Source organism: Rhinoderma darwinii (assembly GCF_050947455.1).
Source record: "Rhinoderma darwinii isolate aRhiDar2 chromosome 5 unlocalized genomic scaffold, aRhiDar2.hap1 SUPER_5_unloc_51, whole genome shotgun sequence".
NCBI classification, from domain to species: Eukaryota; Metazoa; Chordata; class Amphibia; order Anura; family Rhinodermatidae; genus Rhinoderma; species Rhinoderma darwinii.
This window is the reverse complement of record NW_027461811.1, coordinates 519,326-539,128: the sequence shown is the minus strand read 5'-3', so window position 1 is coordinate 539,128 and position 19,803 is coordinate 519,326. Positions and strand designations below refer to the sequence as shown.

The 19,803-nt window shown below is 43.7% G+C and overlaps 1 protein-coding gene across 2 annotated transcripts in view; it reads right to left on the bottom strand.

Moving 5' to 3' along the window:
- Nucleotides 1-19,344, bottom strand: part of LOC142696294 (uncharacterized) — a 31,858-nt gene extending 12,514 nt beyond the window's left edge. The window contains exon 1 of one of the 2 annotated variants that reach the window (XM_075847622.1): nucleotides 19,127-19,344. In XM_075847622.1, the coding sequence (XP_075703737.1) occupies nucleotides 19,127-19,248 (122 nt within the window). In that variant the 5' untranslated portion in view covers nucleotides 19,249-19,344. Of the gene's footprint in view, nucleotides 1-671; nucleotides 787-19,126 lie in introns of those variants that run through there. The other variant, XM_075847623.1, reaches the window with a different exon arrangement.
- Nucleotides 19,345-19,803: the final 459 nt, after the last annotated feature.

Below are 19,803 nucleotides of genomic sequence, written 5' to 3'. Positions count from 1 at the left end.
AAAATGAGGCTCTGTCAGGAAGGTCAAAAGCGGCCAAAGAGGGAAGGGGTTAATACTGACCTATTGGGCCATATGAGGTAATAGAGGGGGGCCCCATACTCATAACTCCCTCTATAAGACTGGAGATACATTTATTATTTGTGGAGTGATGGCTCCAATGTAAACTGCGAGTGACAGTTACAGTCCATAGAGTTACACTGAGTTACATGTACATGAATATTAATCAGAAAGACATGGACATAAAGAAAAGTTGTGCACAAGTTAAATGCATGTCAAGTGCAAGGTCTGTGTCTATATATATTCTCCACATACATATACTGTACAAATATGATTACTGCTCAATAGTCATTGTAATGTAGGAGAAATCAGTATCTGAACATCCCAGGGCAGATTGTCTGTAGCTGGGATCCAGCAGCTCTGGGGGTAAAACACACAATCCCTTGTTATGATTCCTGATGGAACAGCAGATCTGGGATATCTACTTCTCTTACAGAACCTGAAGAAATAAACCTTTGTTCACACTATAAAATACAGGATTTATTTATTCCCAGTGTGAACAGGGACAAGCTTCGTAGAGACAAAATGTTTCTACAAAACATCATCTCGTGTTTAATAATATTGTGGAAATCTAAACATTTTAGAAACACTTGAGATTCTCCTCCTTCACTTACCAGATATTTTTTTCGGCCCGGGTCAGACTGGAACTCTTATCGAGTTTCAAACCTTTCTTCACTTTCCTCAACATTTTGTAATCACTTTGCTAATTAACGAGACGTGCAGCGCACAAGAACCAATCAGCAAGATTCTAAAGGCCCCGCCCTGGGAGAGCTGCCCTTATAGTAGTAGTGATGTCACAATGAGCATTGGTATGTAGTAGTGATGTGACAATGAGCATTGGTATGTAGAAGTGATGTCACAATGAGCACTGGTATGTAGTAGTGATGTCACAATGAGCATTGGTATGTGAGCAGCAGGTACATTGATGAAGAACATATCAGTGAATATTATATACAGAGCTGTGTAGATAGTTCTTCAGTGTCAGTAATCATGGATCTTTCCGGAAGCCAGAGGCGTAGCTAGGTTCACCAGCACCCGGGGCAAAGATTCCGTTTGGCGCCCCCCGCAACCTCTTTCCCGACATCTCCTTCCCCCTCGCCGTGTTTGTTTTCTCTACCAATCGACGTGTCATTTCTTTTTATGTAACGCGAGCATATAAACATTTGTACATTTCACAAGCAATATGGTTCTATACACAACACCAGAACCAAGCTCAGTACATATATACAGCCCCAGAAGCAAGCTCACTACATATATACAACACCAGCACAAATACAGCTCAATTTAGTGCAACCCCTGGTGTATAGGTGTGTACGGCGTACAACTACAGCTCCCAGCATGGCCCAAACAATGATAAGGATATGCTGGGAGATGCTGTTTCACAAAAAATAAATCCTATCATAATCATACCACCCATCATCTCTCTGCAGATCATACAGTGACTACAATACTGATTAGAGGCAGAACAAACATTTACATTAAGTGACTCACCGGTGACGTCTCAGATTCTAGTTCTTCCTCTCCATCCGGTCCAGACCTCTATGATGACTTCTCCCGGTCACAGCCCATTTCTGCAGTTTGCCGCTCAGATGTCTTCAGCTTCTCACTTTACCTACATTTCTGCACCTATAAATAAATATAACGTTATCATTATACCACACACTACGCCCCTACATATAATAGCGCCATACACTGCACCTCTAATTATAATAGCACCATACACCGTGTCCCACACACACACTGTGCCCCCTGTAGATAGTGCCTGCCATAGGGCCCCTGTAGATAGTGCCCCCATATAGACCACCCCTGTATATAGTGTCCCACAAATAACTCCCCCTATAGTGCTCTACAGATAGCCCACCCCTGTATATAGCCCCCTGTAGATATAGCCCACCCCTGTATATAGAGCTCTACAGATAGCCCAACCATGTATGTAGCCCCCCTGTAGATATAGCCCACCCCTGTATATAGTGCTCCACATATAGTCCACCCCTGTATATAGTGTTTCACAGATAGCCCACCCCTGTATATAGCCCACCCTTGTACATATAGTCCACCCCTGTATATAGTGCTCCACTAGATAGTCCACCCCTGTATATAGTGTTCCACAGATAGCCCACCCCTGTATATGCTATATACAAGGGTGGGCTATCTGTGGAGCACTATATACAGGGGTGGACTATATGTACAAGGGGGCTATATACAGGGGTGGGCTTTCTGTGGAGCACTATAGGGGGAGCTATTTGTGGGATACTATATACAGGGGTGGGCTATATCCACAGGGGGACTATATACAGGGGTGGGCTATATCTACAGGGGGACTATATACAGGGGTGGGCTATATCTACAGGGGGACCATATCTACAGGGGGACCATATCTACAAGGCTGGGCTATACACAGGGCTGGGCTATACACAGGGCTGGGATATACACAGGGCTGGGATATACACAGGGGGGCTATATCAACAGGGGTGGGCTATACACAGGGGGGCTATATCTACAGAGGGGCTATATCTACAGGGGGCTATATACAGGGGTGGGCTATATACAGGGGGAATATATCTACAGGGGGGGCTATATCTACAGGGCTGGGCTATATACAGGGTGACTATAACTACAGGGGGGCTATAAACAGGGGTGGGCTATCTATGGAGCACCATATACAGGGGTGGGCTATATCTACAGGTGTAGCTATAGCCCACCCCTGTATATGGTGCTCTATAGACAGCCCACTCCAGTATATAGCCCCCCTGTAGATATAGTTCCTCTGTATATAGCCCAGCCCTGTAGATATAGTTCCCCTGTAGATATAGTTCCCCTGTAGATAAAGCCCCCCCCCGTAGATAAAGGCCCCCCGTGTAGACAAAGTCCCCCCCCCCCGTGTAGACAAAGTTCCCCCTCCCCTCGCAGATACAGCCACACACTTTTATTACAATTTAAAAAAATAAAAAAATTCAAACTCACCTTATTCCCGCTCCCACGCCGTCCGGCAGCCATGGAGACCTGCTCTCTTCTGCGCAGGTCTTCAGGGAGTTGAACACAGCATCTAAGAAAGGCGCTGATTGGCTGGGCAGGATGACTTTCCCTGTCAGTCAGTCAGCGCCTTTCATCGACGGAAGCTTTACTGGTACAAAAGGTACCAGTTGCTTCATTCGTGGAAAGGCGCGGAAAGGCCGGGCACGGAACGTGCCCGGTCATTCATTGCTTCTAATTGTACCTGTGTCCTTGCGACACACGTACAATTATAGTGCAGGAGGAGGTGGCGCTGGCGCCCCCCTCTGAACTGCGCCCGGGGCACATTCCCCGCCTGCCCCCCCCTAGCTACGCCCCTGCGGAAGGTATTCTGTTATATGTTATGTGATTTTTTCAGTTTGTTTAGTATTTGGTTCTGTCACTTGATGTTTTTATTTCAGTCCAATCCATTTTTGGGAAAACACCTCATAGATTCCATCTATAGCCTAGATTCTAATAATTTCATAATATAAAGTGTACCCCCAATTATATGTAATAAATAACATTGTGCAGCACTTACTGATTACTGTAATATACTCTACTACTGTGTTTTGTCCTCTTGGACTGTTCCGCATGGACTTTTATATTACCCATACTGCACACCTCTCATGTAATACACAGAAGGAGACAGCAGGGCCGCACTGTTCATGAGATGAGCATCTGAATTCAATGGGAGAAGAAGGCTGCAATACCTGTGAATCGCCACTAAATGTGTCGAACATTCACAGTGAGCAAGAAGAAATGAAGGGGCTTACGAGCGCTGCAGCCTCTTCAAAATAGCTGATCGGCGGGGGTCCCAGGAGTCAGCCCCCGACCCATCAGCAATTGATGGCCTATGCTGAGGATAGGCCATCAATTTTTATTGGCTGGTAAAACCCCTTTAACTTTATTAACAACACACAGAGGAGACAGGGAGAAGAGCTGCTCCTCACAGACACTGACAGGCAAGATGAGATGTTGCTGTAGGTAGAAATACTTTATAACTTCTGCTCTTCAATAACCTATTATTCACCTGTTATATACCCGGACAGTATTACCTGAATGCCAGGGGTCACATGACTGCCGCCATCCTTAGTCTATTCAGTTATCCTATAAATTCATTTCTATGGACTAATCTGTGAGCAGTACCACTACAACTACACTGGTATAAAAAGGCATATGATCCAAATTTAAAATACATATATATCAGAAAGCTGTATAATTTCCTACTCTAGAAATAAATCGATAAAAAAATTGAATAAAAAGTAATGAAAAAGTCAAATTTACCCCAAAATAGTACCAATAAAAACGACAGCCCTTCCTGCAAAAAATCCCTGACATAGCTTTGTCGACGTAAAAAATAAAAGTTATGCGTCTTAGAATAGGGAGACACAGGAATTTTTTTTTCTTTTTAAAAAGTGATTTGTGTAAAAGCTGCAATACATGAAAAAAACTAAATTTGGTATTGCCGTATTTGTATCAACCCGCAGAATAAAATTAACATGTAATTTATGGCGCACAGTGAATGCCAAAAATAATCACAATAAAAAACTATTCCAGAATTGCTTGTTTTGGTAATTTCCTCTTCTAAAAATGAAATAAAAAGTGATCAAATAGTCGTATATGTCCCATAATGGTACCAATAAAATCTACAGCTTGTCTCACAAAAAACAAGCCCGCGCACTGCTCCATCAACCGAAAAATAAAAAAGTTATGGCACTAGTAATGCGGCGATGAAAAAACATCCCGATCTGAAGACCAGAGGGGAACATTCCTTCAGTTTCAGGGCCCTAGTATTTAGGAACTAGGAAGGGAAGGGACATAGCACATCTGCTGGAAGCGAGGGCACCCGTGTTATACCAGGGCAACACTTTCCCAGTAAAATTTCCCAAACTACTGTAGTATATCTGGGGCAATAATGGGCTGCATATTGTTACAATGTTATATGACTTGACCCAGAGTGCTGGGTGTGGTCACTCAGCAGTGGCGGATTAAGTGTACCCTGTGCCTTGGGCTGTTGACACAACTTGGGCCCCCTTCTCTCCCCTCGCACGCAATTCGACCCCCCCCCCCAACCCGCTGACACAGTACCCGTCAGTGCCACTAACCTGACGGATACAGGTTTTAGCACTAGATACAGACGCTATTTATTCAGGATATAAAGCAGCTGTATCTCAAAAAGTTAAAATAATTTTTAATAAAAAGTATTTAGAAAGTTGCACCAAACACACTGTTTTATTAGAGAAACAAAAAAAAAGAATAAAAAAAAAGGTATCACCTCTCTTTAACCCCTTAATGACCAAGCTTGTTTGGACCTTAATGACCAAGCCAGATTTGTCAAATCTGGTATGTGTGACTTTATCAGAGAATAATTCTGCAATAGTTTTGCATATCCAAGGAATTCTGACATCGTTTTTTTGTCCCACGTTGTACTTTATTTTATTGGTAAAAGTAGACTGATACGATTTGTGTAAATTAATGAAAAAATATCTAAATTTATGACATTTTGTAAAAATTAACATTAACATTTTTCCCTATTTGGAACTGGCAATATGTCACATATGTGTACATACATACTGTACATTTTTTTTATTAAATATATATTTCCATCTCTTTACTCTATTCCAGCAGCAATTTTGAAAAAATAAAATACATTTTGAACAATTTAGAAGACTTACAAATTTAATAATCATTTCATACATTTTGAAGTACATTTTGTTTTCCTGCACCAGGTTTTCAGGGCCTCATAGGGGTCAGAATGATGGAAACCCCCACAAATGACCCCATTTTGAAAACTATACCTATTAAGGTATTTATCTAGAAGTGTAGTGAGTATTTTGACCCCACAGTTTTTTTGTAAGAACTCATGCAAAGCAGGTGAAAAAAAATTAAATTCCACTTTTTCCACAAACGTGTTATTGTAAAGACAGATTTCTTTGTAAAGCGAACATGAGAATAAAGAAACACACCCAAAAATCTATCACCCTGTTTCTCCTGTCTTCATAAATACCACCATTGTGGCCCTAATACGCGGCCTGAACACACGGCAGGGCCCAAAAGGAAGGGAGCACCTGGAGGCTTTCAGGATACATATTTTGCTTGAAAATGTTTTAGACCCCACCGCATATTTGGAGAGGCTTTGAGCTGCTAGACCGATAGAAACTCCCCATAAATTACCCCATTTAGAAAACTAGACCCCCTTTGATGCCACAAACATTTTGACCCCACAGTTTTTTGCTAAATTTAATGTAAAGCACGTGGAAAAAAATAAAATTCCACTTTTTACACAAATGTGTCATTGTAAAGACAGATTTCTTTGTAAAGCGAACATGAGAATGAAGAAACACACCCCAAAATCCATCAAGCTGTTTCTCCTGTTTTCAAAAGTACCCTCATTGTGGCCCTAAAACGCTGCCTGGACGCATGGCAGGGCCCAAAAGGAAGGGAGCACATGGAGGCTTTCAGGGCACAATTGAATAAATTATAGGCCCCATATCAAGCATTTAGAAGCAATGAGCTGCCTGAGCAAAAAAAAAAAACACCCAGAAATGACCCCATTTTAAAAACTAGACCCCCTAAAGGTATTCATCTAGTGGTGTAGTGAGCATGCAAAAGAGAAGTGAAGCTGTGTATTTATAACGGATGCATGTCGCTATAGACGTATTTGCCTGTACTTATGACTATGGCTTGCTAAAGAAGCAGTTGTCCCTCATCTGATGTCATTGTGGACAGAATTCTGTCCTAATATAAAATCAGTCAGAGAGGAAAAAATAAACTATACTGGAGTGACGGGCAATATTTAAAAAAAAATAATGGAGGAAAATGCATCCAACTATGTTGCAAACTCGAGTCTGTTCACTGAACACCTGCACGGCTGTCATGACAAGGTTTTTTTTTTTCAGTGACTGGTTGTACAACGTCTCTTTAGCTCCATCAATCCCTATATGACGAACGTGCCAACTGATTCTGCCCAGCAAGGTAGGAACTGTTATGTGCACAAAACAACCAACGGTTAAAGTATATATAAAGGGGCAGTGTCCAAAACCATCTATAGGAACAGTAAGGGTATGTTCACATAGGCGATTTTCAGCCGTTCTTCGAGCCGTAAACGCCCCGAAAAACGTCTAAACATGCGGGGGGCTGAACGCCTCCTAACATCTGCCCATTAATTTCAATGGGAAAAACGGCGTTCCGTTCCCACAGGGCGTTTTTAAAAACGGCCACGTAAAATAAAGCAACGTAAAAAGAAGTGCATGTCACTTCTTGAGCCGTTTTTGGAGCCGTTTTTCATTGACTCAATAGAAAAACAGCTCCAAGAACGGCCGTAAAAAACGCCGCAAAAAACGCAAGTTGCTTAAAAAACAGCTGAAAATCAGGAGCTGTTTTGGCTTGAAAACAGCTCCGTATTTTCAGACGTTTTTTTTAAGCGTGTGAATATACCCTGAAGGATCCCCAAAATGATGTTAGTATTTCCAGAAGCATTGTCGTGTGCAGGAGGTCCTGCGAAAACCCAAATGTAGTAAAGCCCATAGTGTATCGATTAGGAACAGCTTGATTATTAGTGATCCTCCAAATAAAAAAAAAAGATCATGCCCGTATCACCAATTAGAAATATTAATAAAAATAACAGCTTTGTTCAAAAGAAACAAAATGATCTAAAATATGAAAGGGTTAAAATATTTTCTGAATAAATAAACTCTACTACCTCTCCCAAAATAATTCCTCCCCACTTGGAAAGCTCACAAACTAAAATGAAAATATAAATTAAAATTGAGTTGAAATGGGCACATCGGGCAGTAGAAGCGACTATCCCTCCTCCTTCCATGCTTACTGGAAATCCGGCACCTTTTTTTGGGGATATCTTTGCGTCTCGGTGGAAGGGACGGGGTGAAGAAAATGGCGCTCTGAAAGACTTTGCACATCGTCAGACTTGTAGGGTTATGCAGGGTCATTGGAGTAAAATAGGAGACGCTCAATAACCTCCTCCTGGAACTGGAGGAAGGTGAGCGTTCCTTGTGTTTTTTTATAAAGTACAAACCCATTATAGGTAGTGATCTGAATTAGGTAGATTGCTACCTTTTTGTACCAGGCCCTGGTCTTCCGCTTCACTAAATACAGTTGAAGCATCTGGTCCGACAGATCTACACCCCCATGAATATATTGTACTCTGTCACACAGACAGGCCTACGCTTTTCCACGATGGCCCCCTCTCTCTAACAGCCACCGTGGTGCCTGGATGCATAGTGGACAACATATAGATGTCCTTCTTCTCATTCCACTTTACTACAAGTAACTGCTCGCTTACCAGTGTGAATGACGCCCCCCTTTCCACACGTCTGGACACCAATTGCTTTGGGAATCCCACTCTGTTTTTATGGACTGTTTAGCAGGCCCCTGTATTTGCAGCATGGAGGGATTTAAAAAGGGGGACACTACTATAAAATTATCAGTGTAGACATGGTACCCTTGGTGCAGGAATGGCACCATTAGGTCCCACACAATTTTGCCGGATGTGCCAATTGTCTCTGGGCAGCCTGGGGGATTAATTTGGCGGTCTTTGCCTTCATAGATCAAGAAACCACAGGTGTAACCTGTTGTGCTCTAGCACACTTTATATAGTTTAACGCCATATTTTGCACTTTTGGAGGGGATGAACTGCCGGAATGAAAGACGGTCTTTGTAGCTAATCAGGGATTCATCCACCGATAAATTTTGATCTGGGGTGTAGAATTTGACGAAAGATTCTTGTAGGAGGGAAATTAAAGGCCTCAATTTATTAAGGCCACCGTAGCTTGGTTAATTTCTTTGGGGGACTTGGGAGGTATCTGTAAAATGCATGAAGCGCATTATAGATTCATATCGGTATCGGGACATAACTGCTGCAAATACAGTGGTAGTGTGGACAGCTCTTGATGCCCAGTAGGAGCGGATAGTTGTTTTTTTGACCAACCCCATATTTAGATTAGGCCTAAAAAAAAATTAAGCTCAGGGACACTAGTAGGGGTCCATGATGAGTAGATGGATGTGGGTTTCTGTGCAATAAACTGTCTTGCATAGATATATGTCTATTGGACAATTAACTCCAGGACTTGGTCACTGACAAATATGTGGAAGAAGTTCAAAGGGGTATAATTAGCAACATCCACATTTATTCCTGGGATTGCTGACAGTTGCGGGACCTGGAGGTAAATTAAATTGCAGGATCCCAGAACATGGGAGGCCCTGCACCACTTGACCCTGCACCGGGGATTTGACAGCAACAATTGATTCCACCACCATAGGGCCTGGGGTCCAGAGGTAGAAGTATAACTTGAGCCGTCACTGTCTGAAAAAAGTTCCACCTCTGAAGCAGTCGGTGTGGCTGCCTGAACTGCCGGAGCATATCAAGGTGTACGCTTGCTCCACAGTAAACCTTCTCTGAGCCATTATTTAGGTAGAACTGTAACCATTAGGCTACTACGTTTTTTTACGTTTTATGTCTAAAAAACATTTTCTTTGTTTTTTGGTATTTTTTTTCAAACTAAGAAAAAAAAAAAAAGTTTATCACTAGGTAGATAAATAGATTCCTAAATCCAGCGCCAAAAAATATATGTAAAACTGGCTGATCACTTGTGCTCACACAGGGGATGAGGGGGCACAAATGGGGTGATCAGGGGGCACAGACATGAAAAGTTTGTGTTTTTTTTCACTTTACTTCATTTGTACAGCTCAGGATTTGGTTATAGTGTCTCTCTCTTCACTCACAGATCAACTACAGTGAGGGGAGAGGAAGACAGCCAATGTCCTTGTTGTATTTTCTAAACAGACTTACATAGATCACTGCAGGGACCACTCAGATTGATCCCTGGCTGTTACTATTTGCCATATGCTGCCACAGGCAGCATTGGCAATATACAAACGGCGCATACCGTTATCAGGGACAGGGTGGTGGGCGGGCGAGGGTCTAATAGGTGCTGGCCCTTATTTTTACTATTTCTCTCTTTTCTCACAGAATATATTCTTAATATAAAACTTTTGACATGTCATAGTGATATGTCAGACTTTTTAATCGGTGGGGGGTCTGAGCACTGAGACCCCCACCGATCGCTAAAGTGAAGCGGCAAAAGCACTCGATTGAATGCTAAGCCGCTTCGTTTCTGATCGTCATTCCTCGGAGTGGTACACCACTTGCTCGGCTTTTCAAGAAGAGCAGATCAGAAACTAAGCGGCACAGCGGTCCTTCTGCCACTTTGTTATAGCGATCCATGGGGGTCTCAGTGCTCGGACCCCCACCGTTCAAAACTTCTGACATTTCACTATGACATGTCAGAAGTTTTTTAGTAGTTTAGTTACACTTCAACCCCTTCCCGCCGGATCACGTATATTAACGTCATTAAAACCGGTGTCTTACCGCATTTTGACGTTACTGTACATCATGGAGATGAAGCTGGCTCAGGAGCTGAGCCAGCAACATCACCGCCGGGTGACAGCTGTATGTTACAGCTGGCACCCTGAGGTATCGGCCAGGACCGGAGCTGGCCTCCGATCCGACCGATTAACCCCTCACATGCTGCGTTCAATAGAGATCGCAGCATGTGAGGAGTTTATAGCCACCGACACCCCAGCAACGTGATCGCTGGGTTGCCGGTGGCTGCAAAGGCGATCGGAGGGCTAATGCTTACCTCCCGATCAGCCTGTAACGGAATCCTCCTATGCCTCGTCGTCGGCGGGGCCCAGGAGGCTTCCGGTACCATCGGCAAGATGGTGCCGCCTTAGCTTCCGGCTCAGAAGCGGAGCTGGCGTCATCAGCAGTGGGTGTCCACTGTATGTTACAGCGGACACCCCGATCTATCACCAGGAACCGGAGCTAGCTCCGATTCCTGGCATTAACCCCTTCGATGCAGCGATCCATTGTGATCGCTGCATCCTAGAGGTTTGTAGAAAATCGGCAGCCTTGCCATGCGATGGCAAGGCTGGCGACTGTTACTATGGCAACAGGAGCCCTAACAATGGGCTCATGTCTGCCATTACGTAAGCTGATTAGGCCCCGCCCAGAGGCGGAGCCTGATCGGCTTGCTGTCAGTGAACAACTGACAGTTCCAATACATTGCACTACATAGGTAGTGCAATGTATTAGAACATCAAACAAACAGTTGGACATTCAAGTCCCCTAGTGGGACTAAAGAAAAGTGTAAAAAAAAAGTGTAAAAAAGTAAAAATAAAAGTTGTAAAACATACAATAAAAGTTTAAAATAATAACACAAAACACAATCGCCCTTTTTCACTTATCAAGTCATTTATTATAGAAAAAAATAATAAAGCCATACATATTTGGTATCGCTGCGACCGTAACGACCTGAACTATAAAAATATTATGTTATTTATCCAGCGCAGTGAACGCCGTAAAAAAAAAACCTCAAGAACACTGCCATAATTACTGGTCACTGTCTTCCAAAAATTGAAATAAAAAGTGATCAAAAAGTCGCATGTATCCAAAAATGGTACCGATAAAATCTATACCTCGTCTCGCAAAAAACAGCTGCATCGACGAAAAAATGTAAAAGTTATGGCTCTCACAACTTGGCGACAGAAAAAATACATTCTCTTTCCAAAAGTAATTTTATTGTGCAAAAAGTTATAAAAAAAAGTTCTATAAATTTGGTATCGCCGGAATCGTACTGACCCGCAGAATGAAGGTAACATGTAGTTTATAACGCATGTTGAACGCTGTATAAAAAAAAAAACAACTAAAAAACTATGGCAGAATTTCTTTTTTTTTTGTCACCTTGCTTCCCAAAAAAGGATAACAAGTGATCAAAAAGTTGATTGTACCCCAATATGTACCAATAAAAGCTACAGCTCGTCCCGTAAAAAAAGAGCCCTCATACCACTACGTCTATGAAAAAATAAAATAAGTTAAGGCTCCAATGATTCAGGAAAGAAAATTATCCAGTTGTGCCGGCCCGAGGGGAACATTTCTTCTGTTTCAAAAGGCGATGTATCAAGGCACTAAAATTAGGGAACCAGGAAGGGGAGGGCCCAAACATATCTGCTGGAAGCGACGGTGCCCGTATTATACCAGGACAACACTTTCCCGGCAAAATTCCCCAAACTGCAAAGGTGCGGAGTGTGGACCAAAAGGGGCATAAGGAAGGACATTTATCAGTGCGACACCGGCCTGTGCAGAAAGGATCGATCACAGCGTAATACACATCTATGGATCATTTTATTATTTTTTTTACCTTATTATTATACCACCTGACTATGCCCCTAATGTACTCTGCCCAGCTCAGATGTGCCCCACATTATAAACGGAAACAACAGTGATACTCCAAACAAAACTATTACCAAGCAAATTCCACGCTCCAAAACCCAAATGGCGCTCCCACCCATCTGAGCCCTACAGTGTGCCCAAACAGCAGTTTACTTCCACATATATGGCATCACCATACCCGGGAGAACCCTTTTAACAATTTTTGGGTGTGTGTCCCCAGTGGCACAAGCTGGGCACGACATATTTGACACTGAATTGGCATATCTAGGGAAAAATTTAAATTTGTACCTTCCGCAGCGCGATCGTTTATGGAAAAGACACGTGGGGTGAAAATGCTCACTACACCTCTTAATAAATGCCTTGAGGGGTGCAGTTTCCAAAATGGGGTCACTTCTCAGGGGTTTCTTTTATTATTTCACATCAAAGCCTCTGCAGTTGTGAACCAATACTTTATATGTCGCCAAATTAGGCCTCAATTTTACATGGTACTCTTTCACTCCTGAGCCCTGTCGAATGTCCAGGCAAAAGATTAGGGCCACATGTAGGGTGATTCTAAAACAGGGAAACACCGCATAATAATTGAGAGCTGTCTTGTTATGGTGGCACAAGCTGGGCACCACATATTGGCGTATCTAAGGAAAAATTACCATTTTCATTCTCCCACATCGTGTGCACACGAATTTCTGCAAAACACCTGTGGGGTTAACATGCTCACTACACCCCTAGGTGAATACCTTGAGGGTGTTGTTTCCAAAATGGGGTCACTTCTGGGGGGGATACACTGTTTTGGTCCCACAGGGACTTTGCAAATGCAACATAGCGCCCAGAAACCAAACCAAATGCAGCAAAATCTCTACACCAAAAGCAACTGGCGCTCCTTCCCTTCTGAGCCCTGCCGTGTGCCCAAACAGCATTTTATGACCACGTGTGGGGTATTGCCGTACTCCAGAGACGTTGCTTTACAAACGTTGGGGTTCTTTTTTTCCTTTATTTGTTGAGAAAATTAAAAATTTGGAGCTAAAGCTACGTCTTATTGAAGAAAAAGGATTTTTTTTGTTTTCACTGCCCAATTCTAATAAAATCTATGAAACACCTATGGGGGCAAAATGCTCACTACACCCCTAGATGGATTCCTCAAGGGGTGTAGTTTTCTCAATGGAGTCACTTTTTTGGCGTTTTCACTGTTTTGGTACCTCAGGGGCTTTGCAAATGCGACATGGCCTGCGCAAACCATTCCTGCTAAATTTGAGCTCCAAAAGCCAAATAGCGCTCTTTCCCTTCTAAGCTCCGCTGTGTGTCCAAACATCCGTTTATAACCACATGTGGGGTATTGTTTTACTCGGGAGAAATTGCTTTACAAATGTTGTGGTGCTTTTTCTCCTTTAGTCCTCGTGGAAATTAGAAAAAATTAGCTAAACCTACATTATCTTTGAAAGAATGAAGATTTTTATTTTCACGGCCTACTTCCAATAATTTCTGCAAAAAACCTGCGGGGTCAAAATGCTCACTATACCCCTAGATAATTTCCTCAAGGGGTGTAGTTTCCCAAATGGGGTCACTTTTGGTGGATTTCCACTGTTTTGGCACCGAAAGAGCCCTTGAAACCTGACATGGTGCCTAAAATATTTTCTAATAAAAAGGAGGCCCCAAAATCCACTGGGTGCTCCTTTGCTTCTGAGGCCTGTGTTTCAGTCCATTACCGCACTAGGGCCACATGTGGGATATTTCTAAAAATTGCAGAATCTGGGCAATAAATATTGAGTTGCGTTTCTCTGGTAAAAACTTCTGTGTTACAAAAAAAATAGATTAAAAATGAATTTCTGCAAAAAAAAATGAAATTTGAAAATTTGCTCTTGCTACCGCCCAGCCTCTTCCTGACTTCATGGAAGTCACCCTCTGTAACTTTCCATAATTCTCATAGTAGTGAATGGCAGTTACGGAAGCAGCGTAGCATGCGAGCTACGCTGCTTCCGTAACTACCATTCGGTTCTATGGGACTTACGGAAACAGTGTAACTCAGCAAACTATGCTTTTTTTTGTAACTCCCGACATTGAAGTCAGGAAATGGCCGGGAGGCAGCGAGAAAGAGGTAGAACATGGTTTAGGGGGCCCCGTTCTTAAGATAGGTGCGGGTCCCAGAGGTGGGACCTCTTTGGCCACTTTTGACCTTCCTGACAGAGCCACATTTTTCAAATCTGACATGTTTGACTTTATGTGGTAATAACTTCGGAATGCTTTTACATATCCAAGGGATTCTGAGACTGTTTTGTCATGACACATTGGACTTTATATTACTGGCAAAATTTGCTCCATCATTCAGTATTTAATTGTGAAAAACACCAAAATTTAGCGAAAAATTGCAAAAATGAGCATTTTTCTAAATTTAAATGTATCTGCTTGTACGACAGGCATTTATACCACACAAAATAGTTGCTAATTAACATCCCCCATATGTCTACTTTAGATTGGCATTGTTCTTCTGAACATCCTTTTACTTTTCTAGGACGTTACAAGGTTAGAACTTTAGCAGCAATTTCTCACATTTTCAAGAAAATTTAAAAAGGCTATTTATACAGGGGCCAGTTCAGATGTGAAGTGGGTTTGAGTCCCTCATATATTAGAAACCTTCAATAAGTCATCCTATTTTAAAAACTTCACCCCTCAAAGTATTCGAAATAGCATTTAGAAAGTTTCTTAACCCTTTAGACGTTTCACAGGAATTAAAGCAAAATAGAGGTGACATTTACAAATTTCATGTTTTTTTTCAGAAAGTATTACCAGAAAAATGCAACTCAATATTTATTGCCCAGGTTCTGCAGAGTTAGAAAATATCCCACATGTGGCCCTAGCGTGGATTCTTTGGGCCTTCTTTTTGTTAGAATATATTTTAGGCACCATGTTTGAAGGGCACCACTAAAAGTGACCCCATTTGGGAAACTACATCCACCAAAGAAATTATCTAGGGGTATAGTGGGCATTTTGACCCCACAGGTTTATTGCAGAAATTATTGGAAGTAGGTGATGAAAATGAAAATCTACATTTTTTCAAAGAAAATGTAGGTTTAGCTAATTTTTTCTCATTTACACAAGGACTAAAGGAGAAAAGGCACTGCAAAATTTGTAAAGCAATTTCTCCAGAATAAAACAATGTGGTTGAAAATGGCTGTTTGGACACAGCAGGGCTTAGAAGGGAAAGAGCGCCATTTGGCTTTTGGAGCTCAAATTTAGCAGGAATGATTTGCAGAGGCCATGTCACATTTGCAAAGCCCCTGAGGGACCAAAACAGTGAAAACACCCAAAAACTAACTCTATTTAGGAAACTACACCCCTTGAGGAATTCATCTACGGGTGTAGTGAGCATTTTGACCCCACAAGTTTTTCATAGAATTTATTAGAATTGGGCAGTGAAAATAAAAAGACGTAGATTTAGCTCAAAATTTTTCATTTTCTCAACAAATAAAGGAAAAAAAGAACCCCAACATTTCTAAAGCAATTTCTTCCGAGTATGGCAATACCCCATTTGTGGTCATAAACTGCTCTTTGGGCACACAGTAGGGCTCACAAGGGAAGGAGCGGCATTTGGATTTTGAAATGCAGATTTTGCTGGATTGGTTTCTGGTCGCTATGTCGCATTTGCAAAGCCCCTGTGGGTCCAAAACAGTGGAAACCCCCCCAGAAGTGATCCCATTTTGGCAACTACACCTCTCAAGGTATTCAGCTAGTGGTGAAGTGAGCATGTTAACCCTGCCGGTGTTTTGCAAAAATTAGTGTGCACTCGATGTTTCAGAGTGAAAATGGGATTTTTTTCTATAGATATGCCAATATGTGGTGCCCAGCTTGTGCCACTATAACAAGACAGCTCTCTAATTAACCCCTTCCCGACATTTGACGTATCCATACGCCAAAGTTGGGTAGGGGAAGTATGGAACGAGTTCACAGAGTGAACCCGCTCCATACGATGCCAGTGTTTGCTGTATGTTACAGAGTAAAGAGCGGCATCTCGCTCGAGTCCGATCCCGCTCGTTTATCTCGTTAAATGCTGCGGTCAATAGCAACCGCAGCATTTAACTCATTAGAAAGAGGGGGGCGACCCCCTCTAACAGCTCATTGCGCCCCCCGCAACGCAATCGCGCGGGGGTGGGGCGATGGTTTCTATGGCTGCCTGGGGGCCTAATGAAGGCCCCCAGGTCCGCCGTCTTTGTGCATCTATTGAGCCCTTACATAAGTACTTACATTAGTATTGCAGTATATTGTGCAAGCGATCTGACGATCGCTGGTTGAAGTCACCTAGGGGGACTAATAAAAAAAAGTAAAAATGAGTTAAACAAAGTTTTTTTTTTTATGTAAAAAAAAAAGAAAAAAATTAAAAGTGCAAAAAAAAAACATTTCCCCATTTTCCCCCTAGACAGAGGCGTAGCTAGTTTCTCCTGCACTCGGGGCAAAGATTCACCTTGGCGCCCCCCCCCCCCCCAAACTCTTTCCCGACATCTCCTTCCCACTCACAATGTTTGCTTAATCAACCAATCAATGAGGTGTAACTTTTTTTTCACTTTTATTTTAATGTAACTGGAGCATAAAGCCATTTGTACATTTTACAAGCAGTATAGTTCTATGTGCGGTCCTTGTTTTGCGGATCCGTGATATGAAGCCGTATAAATGGCAACGGTTGTGTGCTTGAGGCCTTGGGCCTCATGCCCACTTCAGTTTTTTTCATCAGGGTGCTATCCGTTGTTTGAACTGATAGCACCCTGACAAATTTATTTCAATAGGTCCATGCACACTTCCATTGTTTTAACTCAATCGTGCCGCCGTTCCCTCAAAAATAGGGCAGGTCCTACTCCTGCCCGTTTTTGACGGAACAGTCTCTGCATTTGCATTGATTTGGTCCGTGAAACAACGGACTGTACACGGAAGCCATCCGTGTGAGGTCCGTGATTCACGGAAACCGTCATTAGCGGCAGTACAACGGCCGACGGAAGTGTGCATGAGGCTATACAGTCAAATCCTTCCTCCCCACTAAAACAGATTATACAGAATCCCCTCACCCAACTTATTTTTATGCATACTCACACACCTCCGACACAAAAACGATTTATAAACACACTCACACACCTCCACACACACCTCCACACACACACACACCTCCACACAAACGCACACACACACACACACACACCTACACACACACACACACCTCCACACACACAAACCTCCACACACACACTTCCACACACACACCTCCACACACACACCTCCACACACACACACACGCACACACCTCCACACACACACACACACACACACACACACACCTCCACACACACACACACACACACACACCTCCACACACACCTCCACACACACTTCCACACACACCTCTATACACACACACATACACCTCCAGACACACACACAAACACACACCCCCAAACACCTCCAAACACCTCCACACACACACCTCCACACACACACAGACACACACCTCCACACACACACACACACACACACACACCTCCACAAACACACAACTCCACACACCTCCACACACCTCCACTCACACACACACACCTCCACACCTCCACACCTCCACACACACACACACACACCTCCACACAGCTCCACACACACACACACACACACAACTCCATACACACACACTTCCACACACACACCTCCACAGACACACACACACACACACACACAAACACACCTCCACACACCTTTACACACCTCCACACACAGCTCCACACACACCTCCATACACACACACCTCCACACATACCTCCACACACACACACACACACACACCTCCACACACAAACACCTCTACACACACACACACACACACACACACACACAGAAACCTCCACAAACACACAACTCCACATACACACACACACCTCCACTCACACACACCTCTGCACACAAACACCTCCACACACAAACACCTACACACACACACACACCTCCACACACTTCCACACACACCTCCACAAACACATACACATACCTCCATACACACACATACACACACCTCCATACACACACTTCCACACACCTCCACACACACACCTCAACACACTCACACACACACACACACACACGCGCGCGCGCGCGCGTGCGCGACACACACACACCTCCACACACACACACACTCACCTCCACACACACCTCGACACGCACAAACACACCTCCACAGACACACACACACCTCCACCACAGATACGCCTCCACCCACACACACACACACACACACACACACAACTCCACACACACACTTCCACACACACACCTCCACACACAAACACACATGCACACCTCCACACACCTCCACACACCTCCACACACCTCCACACACACACACACACACACACACACACACACACACACACACACACACCTCCACAAGCACACAACTCCACACACACACCTCCCCACAAACACACACCTTCACTCACACACACCTCCACACACACACACACACACACACACACACACACCTCCACACGCACACGCACACACACACATACACACACGCGCGCGACACACACACCTCCACACACACACACAATTATACACACCTCCACACACACACACACACACAGACACACGCACGCACACACCTCCACACACACACACACACCTCCCCACACATACCTACACACACACATACGCACACACACACACGCACACCTCCACACACACACCTACACACAGACATACACACACACACACACCTCCACACACACACACACACACACACACACACCTCTACTCACACCTCCACACACACCTCCACACACACCTCCCCCTACTTGCACATACACAGCTGTACTTATCAGTTCGGAGCTCCGTAGTGGGATCTTCATGTTATGAGGGGTCACACGTTGCAGGCAGGAGAATAGCTGTGGATAAGACTGCTCCTCCCCATCCCTCTCTTCCTCCATCCTCCCTGCTTGTCTGTCTGCTAGCTGGAGCTGAACACTTCAATGGTGTTCTCCTCACAGGCAGAGTGTATGGCCGGCTGCATTATATGACGTCACATGTGACGTATAATGCAGCTGCCCGGAGCACACACACACACGCTCTGCCTGTGCAGGAGAACATCGTGCATACATTACACAGCTCCCACTCCTGTCCCATGTGCTGCCCATGGCACTAAATGTCTATGGGGGTATCGGCCCGGAGGGCACATGCCTCCACTCCCCTGGTCGGCGCCCCCCCTTCCTTCCGTTGTAGTTGCATCTGGGGCACATGCCCCGCCTGCCCCCCCTAGCTATGCCCTTGCCCTAGAGCATAGTAAAAAAAAAAAAAAAACTTAATTGGTATCGCCGCGTCCGTAAAAGTCTGAACTATTACAATATATCATTATTTAACCCGCACGGTGAACGCCAGAGCCTCTATTTTTTTGGTCAACTAATCTCCCACAAAAAATGAAATAAAACGTGATCAAAACGTTGCATGTACACCAAAATGGTATTATTAAAAACTACAGCTTATCC